Genomic DNA, 12,043 nt, shown 5'->3' with positions numbered 1-12,043 from the left:
TTGCAATTTGTTATTAAATAATAGATATTAACAGACATGAGAAATGCTGACTTGTATTAAAGGGGTCATATTTTGCTAAACCCACTTTTTTTTTGTCTTGGTTCATTTAGTTGTGTATTTGGACCCTAATAGTTCAAAAAGTTTGAATTTGAACCCTTCAGGTGCTGCAAAGCTATCTTTATATTCATTTTGGTAAAAATTGAGTGGATTTCTACTACCTGTTTTAATTCCTCCTTAATTTGTTATATCTGTAACTAGTTACGTCACAACATTTGCACATATAAGGTCAAGACTTCAGATGAACATTTCTCCAAGTATGACATAATTGTTTGTCAGCAGCAGCAGCTGTAGTAAAAACTGAAGATATGTCCAAACTTTGAGCTGATTACCTAAAATGTTCAGTTGTTGGTTGAACCGGACAGAGCAGCACAGCCAACAACCTGAAGGGGGCGGGGCGTGAAATGGCTCATTTGCATTTAAAGGGACAGGGCTCAAAATTACCTTTCTGGTGTCATTACTCAGAAATAGGGTTAAAGATGGACCTGTGGAGTTGAATTAATGAAGAATTCAGATTCAAGCATAGCATTTACAGTTTATGTAGACCACAGGGAAATCTTTCAAAATGCATAATTCCATTTAAAAAAAAAAGCAAAAATATCATTCCTTTAATGCAAGTCAGCCTTTCCTATAATAAAATAATCTGTTATTATTTTAATGTCTAATGCAGTATTTTTTCACCAGAACTGAGCTGCACCTCAACCACTTTGCTGAAAGCAGCGCATTTGGAATAATGCCTCAGACCAAGGTAAATGCAAGAAGAGAGATATTAACTTGTTTTCTTTTCCAATCCAAAATAGAAAATAACGTCATATGTCTATCATGACAGTTTAATCACATAAAGAGCTGCATGTTTCAATCTTTCTGTATAAATTTACTTTATTCATATTGTGTTATTCAGACTGTGCTCTCAGCATTTCTTAAAAAAAATATGTTTAAATATGTATATATGTGAATGTCTGCTAGGCTGAGGACAAGCAACGAGCCTCTCAGCAGTTTTCTAAACTACAAGCTGCTATGAAGGTTCTGGGGATCACTGCTGATGAACAGAAGGCCTTCTGGCTCGTCCTCAGTGCCATCTACCATCTTGGAGCTGCTGGAGCTACCAAGGGTAAGATTTGTGAATTCATTAAACTTTTACTGTTTACCACTACAACAAAAAATCATGTATTATGTGTTAGTTTTCACAATGTAACACTAACACAGCACTAACAGAAATGTAAAGGTGACACTTTACTTCTAATCTTTTAAGAACAATTCAATATTCAGAGTAGAGCGTATGATGAAAAAAAAAAAAAATCCTTGTATGACCTATGATAGGTCATTTTAAAGTAGGTACCAAAATTGTTTAAAGAGTGCTTCATGCTTCATTCATCAGTTTAAGATCATCTGTGTGATGCAAGACAGTTGAAATCCAGATCACTGAATTATGCATTTGCTCATTTTAAAGATGTTAGCGCACATGTCGTCAGACTCCCCAATAGCACTGATTTATAGTTGAAAATACAGTAAGTGAAGTCATACCTTGTATTTGTACCAGATCACTGTCTCTGTGGGACCAGTTATAATGATTAAACATATTGAATAGACATCGTTCTGGTTCTGAAACACTGGAAACTTTTGAGACTAATTATTGGAAATGATTTTGCAGATCATATAGAAAAAACAATTAACAGTGAATAATGTATGTTGACATTCCTTGCCAGAGGACTAGTATAGTTGTCTTAAACGTTCTGTCTTTGAGGATATGTTAATGATGAAACCTACTGTAATATAAGATGGTTTGATTGTTTTCTTTCCTCTGAGGTAACAAGTCTGGCAGTATTTTAAAATTAGACATGTACCAGCTGTAACAGCCAGTGATCAAAATGTAGATTCACTTTGTAGAGGTCAGTGTTATTCACAGTTTATTTATAAGTACGAAAAAATCTGCCGTAAAAAAAAAAAAAAAAGCTTTTATTTGTCCATTTCCAAATAGATGGAGGGAATCAAACCTTTGCTGCATTTTGAATTATTTGTGTTGTGTTGTTTTAACAAGTTTCTGATGTATAAATTTAGCAAAGTCAAATGAAGGACAGAATCTGATTTGATCTGTTTAGCATTTCTATGCAAATCAGTTTACTAAGACGTTTCTGTGTTCTCTATTATGGAATTTGTTCACAAAGGCAGAGTAATTTGCAAATCACAAGGTACGGACAGGAGCAGTGCTCTGTGTTATGTGTTTGTATTCACTCTGCATACCCTGTACACACTCTTGCCAGTCATGCAGAATTGCCTGCCAAATTATTTTCTGTCATCCTCTCCACCTGCCTGCCAGTCTTTTTTTTATGGTTGTGAAACATTATATAAGAAAAGTTTTAAAAAATCAGCACTAAGTTGAAATCCGTATGGCATCTGCTGTGGGGAATAAAGACACTAAACAACTTTGTGCTGATCTTGAAATTGCTGGGTGACTTGTGTCTTGTATTGATAGACTGCAATCCTCCTGTTAATACCAAACGGGTGCTAGTGAAATAAATTAAAAATGCATGATGGGATTAAAGTTATGACCAAGAGATTGCACAGTAGTAGTAATTAAATTTGATCTCCATTTCTGAGAGAATATTGAATTTATTTTTAAAAATACTGATATTGGGTTACACTTTGATACAACACTGCAGCTTTGTGGTGTAACACAAGAGGGCAGCAATGATCTCTGTCATACAAGAACCAATGAAAGGAGCCACAGTTCATGATAAACTTATTTCTTTCTCTTAGCACTTATGTTCCATATGTGCTAAGAGAAAGAATGCATTACATTCATATGCAGTTTTTAAAATGTATCTTTCATAGCCATGTATTTCAGTTTAATTAAAAAAAATATTAATACTGGCCAACCCATTTTCCTCTGTGATGCCTTTTACTGGTATTTAAATGAAATTGTAGTGTGGCATATCTATCAAAGCAAATTGTAGTATTTGGTGGTCGTTACAATATTCTTTCTTATCAAAATACAAATATGAAAGGCTTTTGGAGAGCTGATGAAACAGTGAGAGCCCACTACTCTGTGTGAAAAGCTGCACTTTCTCTCTGTTCAGTCTTAAAAGATACCACTCCATGGTGGATTAAAAGTGAAGTTAGCGGTCTCATATCTGCATGTTTCTATCAGCTTTTCAGCTGCTAGCATCAAATAGAAACATAATAAACAGAGGCCTTAATGAAAGTACATTAATTGTGTCCCTGAATGATAAGTATTTCTTTCATCATTCAGCTGATTAAAGGGGAAATTATCTCTTCAAATATTAAATTTTTTTTATTTGACATGGTAGCTTTTAGATGTGCAAACTATCGCAAATGCCCTTTTCTGATTTTGTACATTATATATATATATATATATATCTACTGTATGTACAGATTGAATCCTCAGACATTTTTAGCATGCTCTTAGTGCATGTTGTTTCCAGCTGTGTCAGTGTCGGCTTGACCAGAGACATAATCTTACCCTGTCAGAGATGGGGTTGTCACAAAGCTACCAGACTAGCCATGTGCCTAGGGTAGTTGGCAGAAGAGCTAATGGAGGTTTTCATGCACGTGTCTCAGCTGGCAGGAAACAATTTGCACGTCATGAGTGGGCCCAGAAGGCTGCCTACCTGCTGGGCTGCACCCTGGAGGAGCTCTCCTCTTCCATCTTCAAGCACCAGGCCAAGGGCACCCTGCCCAGAGCCAGCGCCATCCGCCAGACTGCTGACGAAAATGGCACGGCAGATGCAGGTACAGCGGCACACTCTCCCCTCCTCACGCCTCACAGGCACCCCCACCCCTTCCACTCTTTCTCTTTGTCACTCTCGCTCTGTTTCCACACACACATGCACATACATAACCCTCCGCTCATCACCTGAGGGAAATTGCATGCTCTGTAGAAAGTAAAGCTTATCTTAGTAATGAATACCACAGCTTTACAATGGCTATTGACAGATAAGTACACACGCTATGTAAGGACAAGCAATTTTGGATCCACTCTTCATTCATTGTCCTTGTAATCATAATTGCCTCACATTGATTTTTCACATGTGCGTGTACTCTGACTTTCATCCCGACTGCAACGCACAGTTTGAAGGACGAAAAGGAGACAGTTAAAAGTCTTATCGCAGCAGGGATGGACAGCATTGACCTCTGATTGACCTTTCCTGTATCTATCCTCCTGCGTGACACGTACAGTCTTAGATGATTATGCACACATGACTATAAAGCTGTTACCTTGTGTGATCGTGTGATGAATTAGGAGGGCTTAACAGGTGGCTATGGCCGTAAGGCATAGACGTGAGTATGTGCTGTTTGATCTGACCTGAAACACCTGAGTCCTAAATGACACTGTTTTATGGAGACAATTTTAGGCTCTTTTTGGATGTTTTTTTTTTTAAAGCCTTCAGGCAAAATTGGCTCAAATATGATGCCATGATGCAATGTAGACTCTAATTACCATAACTGCAGGCTTGTTTGTACTTCTCAAATTAAGAATTTTCCTCTTGTAATGCAACTGATGCCATTTGCTGATGGACATTTTTACTGTGAACTATTTCTGATTTGGTGTGTGTGTGTGTGTGTTCCCATTCCAGGTTCAAAGGTTACAGCCATGGAGTGTTTAGAGGCCATGGCATCAGGACTTTACTCTGAACTCTTCACCATCCTCATTTCAATGATAAACCGGTTTGTATATCCACTCCATCACATTACTAAGATCTATTTACTGCTCACATGATGCTAAACAGAACAGCTGCTAAACTCATTTTCATTGTTCTTGTATCAGTAATAATAAAGATTCATTCTATTCACATTCAATACTTTTTGTTTAAACCATTAGAAAATATGACATTATTTAATGCTGCTTATTTAAATAAAACATAACCATATATATTTAGGCAGTCAAAATGTTCATTTTTTTAGCCATGACAGTGTAAGAGACTTTACATTTGGCACTTAAAGGGGTCATATTTTACTAAACCCGTTTTTATTAGTCTTTGGTACATTTATTTGTGTATTTGAACCCTAATAGTTCAAAAAGTTTGAATTTGAAACCTCCAGGTGCTGCAAAGCTATCTTTATATTCATTTTGGCAAAAATCAAGTTGATTTCTACAACCTTTTTTTAATTCCTTCTTAATTTGTTTTGTCTATAACTTGTTACGTCATAACATTTGCACATATAAGGTCAAGACATCTGACGAACATTTCTCCGAGTATGACATAATTGTTTGTCAGCAGCAGCGGTTGTAGTCCATACTGAAAATATGTCCAAACTTTGAGCTGATTACCTAAAATGTTCAGTTGTTGGTTGTATTAACGAACACAAGTGACTGTACGGGACAGAGCAACACGGCCAACAACCTGGAGGGGGTGGGGCGTGAAGTGACTCATTTGCATTTAAAGGGCCAGCGCTCAAAACAACCTTTCTGGTGTCATTACTCAGAAATAGGGTTGAAGATGGACCTGTGGAGTTGAATTAATGAAGAGTTGAGACCCGAGAATAGCATTTACAGTTTATGTAGACCACAGAGAAATGTTTTAAAATGCATAATTCTGTATAAAAAAAAGCAAAATATCACTCCTTTAACCTTTAACCTATTCAGTTCCAGAAAGAGGGAAAGATAGTTTTAAAGAGGGCAAAGGTTGGCATGTAGTATGGAGCACTAAGGTTGGAGCTATGAGTTATGCACTGTATATAATCAATAAATATATTGCAGTATAGCATTTCTAATATTTCTGTGTGTGTGTGTGTGTTCTGTGTGCTGCAGAGCCTTAAAATCCAGCCAACACTCCCTGTGCTCTCTGCTCGTTGTGGACACACCAGGCTTCCAAAACCCCAGGCTGGCGAAGCGTGAATGCGGTGCCACATTTGAGGACCTATGTCACAACTACACTCAAGAACGTCTGCAGACCCTGTTCTATCAGCGTACCTTTGTGCAAGAGTTAGAGCGATACAAGGAGGTACGCTGAACGTGCACTGAAAGTTCTTTTCACGTTGCCTCATTGTTTTCTTTCATCCTTCTATTTCTTTCTCTCACTCCCTTTGCGTCCTGCTTTCTGTCAGATATATCAACTTCAATATTGTATGTGTTAACACATCAGGTGCACTATCCCTCCCACCTGTCACAACCTGTGACGAGTTGAAGTGGTTCATGTGTTGGACCACCTCATTAGTGATGCCAGTCTTCACCTCTTCTGCTGAGATCAAAGTAAAGTTGCTCACAATTGCCTTTGGGAGACACACCCAGCTGAATAGCACTGATGTTACTCCCTTATGAAGGAACCATTCTTCCTCTGTCCTCCCTTGAAACCTGTCAAGCACTGCTTAGTGATAATAACCCAACATATCTGTCTTGAAGAATTTAAGATGCGCTATTTAAGGAAAATATTAGATCTACTTCCATCCTTATTAAGATACATTAGAAATCTCTTCAGCTCTTTTCAGAACTGATCACTACCACTACCTGCCATGTATTATCCTTAATCTAAATATCCTTCCCTTTGAAAACTCAGCTTATAAAACACTAAAGTTAACCAAAAATCTTGATCATATTACTTTTAATGCTACGAACAAGGATCCTGGGATTTCCCGCCCACATTTCCACCCACAGCCTCTGCCTGGCACTGAGGGAATCATTGCATAGAAAAAAATTGCATAAATCTGCAGAGTGTAATTTTCCTCTTGTCAGTGAAAACATCTCAGAAATATAAGAAACTGTGAAGCTGTCATTGGAAACTGGGTCAGACTAATTTAGAAGTGCGCACAATATCAATAATGGCAGCGGCATGCAGGTTAAACTATGACACGCACAACAGACGTATTTTTGAATTAAATGCTGTTGAGAGCTGCAGCTGTGTGGATAGTTTTGTATTTTCTCTAGATGTTCACGCTCTTGAGCAGAACACAGAAATCATTTAGGCTACTTCACATACACACTGTACTTGAACACTGGCATCTGTCATGGCCACACTATTAGCACTGCCAACATTTTCCACATTTCTACTGCAGTCTGCACTTTGTCACTGTGAGCTGCTGTATGCCTGTTTTGCTCTGGTGAAGGTAATTTAGTATATTCAATTCCACTTCATCCCAGAAATGTTATTGTCTGCCACAGTAATGAAATCTTCTAGTTTGTCCACTTTCTAATAGGGAAAGCAGTCTTAACAAATGTCAAGTGTTATTACTGTTGAAAAAGAAATGTACATTTTAGTTCTCCTACAGCTAATACTGGAAACTGTAAAAGTACATCAAAATCGGAACTATACTCCTTTGGTTGAATGTATTAAACAGTTTTTCCCCTAAAAGGTTATTATCCTGCTGCACATTAGAATCACTCAATTCTTATTCATCATTATTATCATTACCATTTTTATCAGACCATTAATTTGGAGTCGACCAAATATCGGCCTGAACAATAATCAGATCTGATATTCATCGTTTTTATGATTGACAGTATTGTTCATTTTTGTGTAATATGAGATGAGACAAACTAATTTAACTAGAAAGCACCTAAAGAATGAAAATCTCCAGCATAGGCAGCTAAATTCCCACACCATTAGTTTCAATGAGACAACATAAATAATGCAATTTTGCTTTTATTCTGCATTCTGGAAGACGATGGGCCAAGATAATTCACTTGAATGTGTGCACATAATCTTGAGGTACATTGATTTTTCTTCTTGTTTTTTTTTTTTTTTTTTTTTTTTTTTTAACAAAACTGCCTACAATGTATGTTCAACATTTTTAAATAATTTCACCTTTTTTGGGGGGACTTTTGGGATTGAACTTTGTTCTAGGGCAACCAAAATTTAATCCCTCTGTATTCATTATTATCAGGAACTCACAAACACATCAACTAATCATGATGGTTTTTACAAAATAGTGGATGTTAGACAGCTAATAAACAGATGTCCTGTAGAGTTGATAGAAACATTTTATTTTATTTTTTTATCATGTTTTTATTTATTTTTTATTTTAGTCAATTGTTTTCTGGTTACATGAACTGAAGAACTGAAGGCAAATCTATACATCATATTCAACTGGAGAAACACAATCACTACTAATATATTACAAGAAGCAAATGGTAGCTTTATGATTTTTTTTTCTTAAGCAAGAAAAGCCTCCAAAATTTCAGAAAGCAAAATCTTCTAATTGAATTCACTTGATTTATTTCTTAGCTCCAATATGTTGGTAAAGTATAACATAGTGCCTACAACACAATCTAGTTGCACTGAGATGAGAAAAAACATCCATGGTGTCATTAATAGATATAATTTATAGTCTCTCTAGTTTAACACAAAAGCCAATAATACAGTTTGAAGTTGAAATACTGACTGTACTGTCTTACATCCTAGCTTAAAGGTGTTTCAAGAATTTTTTTTTTTAAACTTGATTTTTTATTTAGTTTTGCTTATACAAATATACAAAGTATTTTACATACATAAACATATCTAATCAAACATCCCTATATGACATCTAAAAAATATGGATATCTGCAATAGATACTGATGAAACATGAATGACATTATAAAGAAACAAAAAAACTTATTACAGTAAAATGTTAATCATGGGACTCCGTCTCTTTGTGAATAGCTCTCCCTGAATTCTAAGTACATAAGTAATTTGCTCCATCTAATAGATTTCCCTCACTTTCTTAATCCAAATGTTATATGTGGGAGGTTTGAGTGAAATAATTTTACATTTTACTGCCAATATACATTATATAGTTTTTAAAATACTGGTTTCCTTAGTAAATAATAATTGGTATTGATGTCAGTCCTGAAACTGTATTAATCAGTCTTTAATTTGCTACTATGGGAGTGCCTCACATCCATTTTACTGATGTGTTGGTGCTCTTTATAGACTTTCAGATGATCCAAAATATAATCTGAAGTTTTTTCCTTTTCTTTTGTTCTCAGTGTCAGAAAAACAACAGTGCTTTTAGAAGTCATTTCAGAGTCTGTCAATCCACCTGTCTGTCTTCCTGCAGGAGAACATTGAGCTTGTTTTAGACGACACAGAGCCCAGCACCTCTTTGTCTGTAGCAGTGGTAGATCAAGCTTCAAGCCAAGCACTGGTAAGGAAAACAAGTTTAATGTGTCTGTTGTCTTAATTTCTTCACTAATATTTACTGCTCTCTACGTTTGCAGCCAGTCACTTATTTTTCTTTGATATTTTCATGCATAAATGCATTGCTATAATAACTTGCCTCCCAGAAAACCTAGGGGGACTTGCATTTCTTTCATGATTTATTTCCACTTGGTAATCTCTGGGTACTCTTTATTCAACAATGAATGCAGTCTTTTAGCATCAAAAGTTTTCTTTATGTGAGTTTTTAAATATTGAAAGGTGTTGTTTGGCAGAGATGAGAAAGAGAGGGTCTGGGCAGGAAAAGAAAGGTTAGAGAATTGACTTCAAGAAAGAAAATCAATGTTTGGCCTTTGCAGCCTGTGATCTGCACCATGGAAACAGAAATGGCAGAGTTTAAAGAGTCATAGATCACTGTGGTATAATTCCAATGTGTTTGGTTTGAGTGCTTTACTTTTTAAAGGGTCCCCTCTTTAATGGGGATGTCATCCAAAGCAGTGAACTGTAGCGCATCACACTAAAAACCAAAGCGGAAAAATAAACACAGAGTCGTCAAAGTCATTTCTAAAGTCAACCCTGCTGCTAGGAATGAAAAGACGTTTTGATCAAAGATTTCTTTTTACTAACAGATATTTTTCCCAGTTGTAGCTTGGATGTCCGTTATCACAAACAACCTTAATACTCAATTCATTGCAGGCTTCGTAGTTGTCATATGTCTCCTCCAAACTGATATGCTGCAGTCAGTGTAGTGTGTACTGCTGATAAGGATGTCTCCAGTGTCATGTCCTGATAGATACTGAAGCACTTTTTGGTTATGTAGGTTTGGTTCTGCACCTAGGGTGGATATAAACACTAAACACATTAACCGATCTCTGGAGCCTCCTTTGATTTGCAAAACAATAGTACAAATGTATAATCCAAAGATGCAAAGAGTGTCACTTTGAGAGTCTTTTTGTGCTAAAACTCTGCACTAAAATCAACATGCACTGTGGCAGCTATGGTGCAACCTAAAGAAATCAGATTTTTTTTTTTGTTTTGTTTTGTTTTACCTTTACTTTACCAGAAGTCCCATTGAGATTAGGAATCTCACCAAACAATATAAAACATATACATGATACACAATGAACAATATAACAACAACATATATACCTGTGTGTATTCTATACACAGTGTTTTTCTACATTATATTATTTTATGTGTATGTCACGAGAGGGTTTTACTTTCTTCTCTGTGTTTATACTAATTGCTCTACTAATTGTATTACTTTTTAATCCCTTCTCCCCAGCTACTCTCTGTATTCATGAACTCATTTCTGTTTCCATTTCAATTATAAGAAAATGCTAAATTATATGATGCTATTAATCCTGCAACCGCTGATGTGAACTCAGAGTGCAGGGCAAAATAAATACACACAGAGAAACAAAACATTTAAAGCTCCAGTAGGCAAGATGTTTTTTGATGCGATCAGGCAAAAAGAAATTCATAATAACCTTTTAGTTTATTGTAATTCATGTGGACTGGGAAGACATTTGATTGTGCACCAACCCCAGCCTGTGATGTGATACTTTAGCCAATTGACCCTTTGTTAAGTCCCGCCCCCTCAGTTGCTCTTGCTGCGCTTATCAAGCTTTGGCTATGAATCATGTGATGCTGAATAATTACTGTACACCATGTGATGGAAACACTAGTACGGCTAATTTCAGACATGTTTATCATATAACTGTATGCTAAGACAACTAACATTAGCTAGTGTCTCATCGGAAGGAATTTTTATTGTTATTCATTGATGCCAGATTGGGCGACACGGTGGTGCAGTGGTTAGCACTCGTGCCTCACAGCAAGACGGTCCTGGGTTCGATTCCAACACCAGTCGACGGGGGGTGGGAGCTTTCTGTGTGGAGTTTGCATGTTCTCCCCGTGTCTGCGTGGGTTCTCTCCGGGTACTCTGGCTTCCTCCCACCATCCAAAGACATGCACTAATAGGTTAATTGGTTAATCTAAATTGCCCATAGGTGTGAATGTGAGAGTGATTGTTTGTCTCTATATGTTCAGCCCTGCGATGAACTGGCGACTTGTCCAGGGTGTACCCCGCCTTCGCCCCTATGTAGCTGGGATAGGCTCCAAGCGACCCCCGTGACCCTAGTGAGGATAAAGCGGGTTCAGAAAATGAATGAAAGAATGAATGATGCCAGATTATGAAAGTAGTTCTGAAGTACATAGTCTAAGTCCTTTATGTCTACATATTTGTGATATTTCAGAAAATATTATTTCCTTGAGAATACCTGATGTATATCTGAATGATTATTTATTTACAGTGGTGGCCAAATTTATTAGCAGATCTGACAGATCTGAAAATGTTGACCTTTTTTTGCCTCCAAAACAGGATTTAATTTCATAATGTTCATGAAACATGCAGATGGTTGCTCTAAGCACACCAAACATCAGATGAAGTCAGTCTCTGCTGTTTTTATCCACTTTTAACTTTATTTTTTCATTAATGTGCAGGATAGGCCTTGCACATTCAATAGAATCACACAGCTGTGTCCTAAGACTCCTACATCATTATTAATTTAACCATGATCACACCTGACAGTGATCGCACAAGGACTTTGGCTTCTTCTGTGAAGGAACATGGTTCTGTTTTATCTTGTTTTTTGTAGGACAATGACCTAAATCTACTTATGATGGCTCTGTTCCATGGTTTATAGACCATAATGATGACTTTATAGATATTTAATTAGTTTTATGTGTTTTTTAATAGCCAATAAAAAAATTAAACCTTTTAAATATGCCAAGTGTTCTAATAATTTTGGCCACCACAAAACCGTAGAACTATAGAATCTTTCTCAAATTCCCAGACATCCTTGAAATAAATTACACATTACATATTAGTTTT

The 12,043-nt window shown here is 36.6% G+C and overlaps 1 protein-coding gene across 8 annotated transcripts in view; it reads left to right on the top strand.

Moving 5' to 3' along the window:
• LOC115432530 (unconventional myosin-XVIIIa-like) overlaps window positions 1-12,043 on the top strand; it is a 79,769-nt gene that overhangs the window by 23,082 nt on the left and 44,644 nt on the right. For all 8 annotated transcript variants that reach the window (XM_030153415.1, XM_030153414.1, XM_030153413.1 and 5 more), the window contains 6 exons: window positions 742-805; window positions 1,024-1,168; window positions 3,637-3,807; window positions 4,653-4,743; window positions 5,828-6,020; window positions 9,050-9,136. In XM_030153415.1, coding sequence (XP_030009275.1) covers window positions 742-805; window positions 1,024-1,168; window positions 3,637-3,807; window positions 4,653-4,743; window positions 5,828-6,020; window positions 9,050-9,136 — 751 coding nt within the window. The remainder of the gene's footprint in view (window positions 1-741; window positions 806-1,023; window positions 1,169-3,636; window positions 3,808-4,652; window positions 4,744-5,827; window positions 6,021-9,049; window positions 9,137-12,043) is intronic.

Source organism: Sphaeramia orbicularis, chromosome 14, assembly GCF_902148855.1.
Source record: "Sphaeramia orbicularis chromosome 14, fSphaOr1.1, whole genome shotgun sequence".
NCBI lineage: Eukaryota > Metazoa > Chordata > Actinopteri > Kurtiformes > Apogonidae > Sphaeramia > Sphaeramia orbicularis.
The sequence above is the reverse complement of the archived record's forward strand: the minus strand, read 5'-3'. Positions and strand labels throughout refer to the sequence as shown.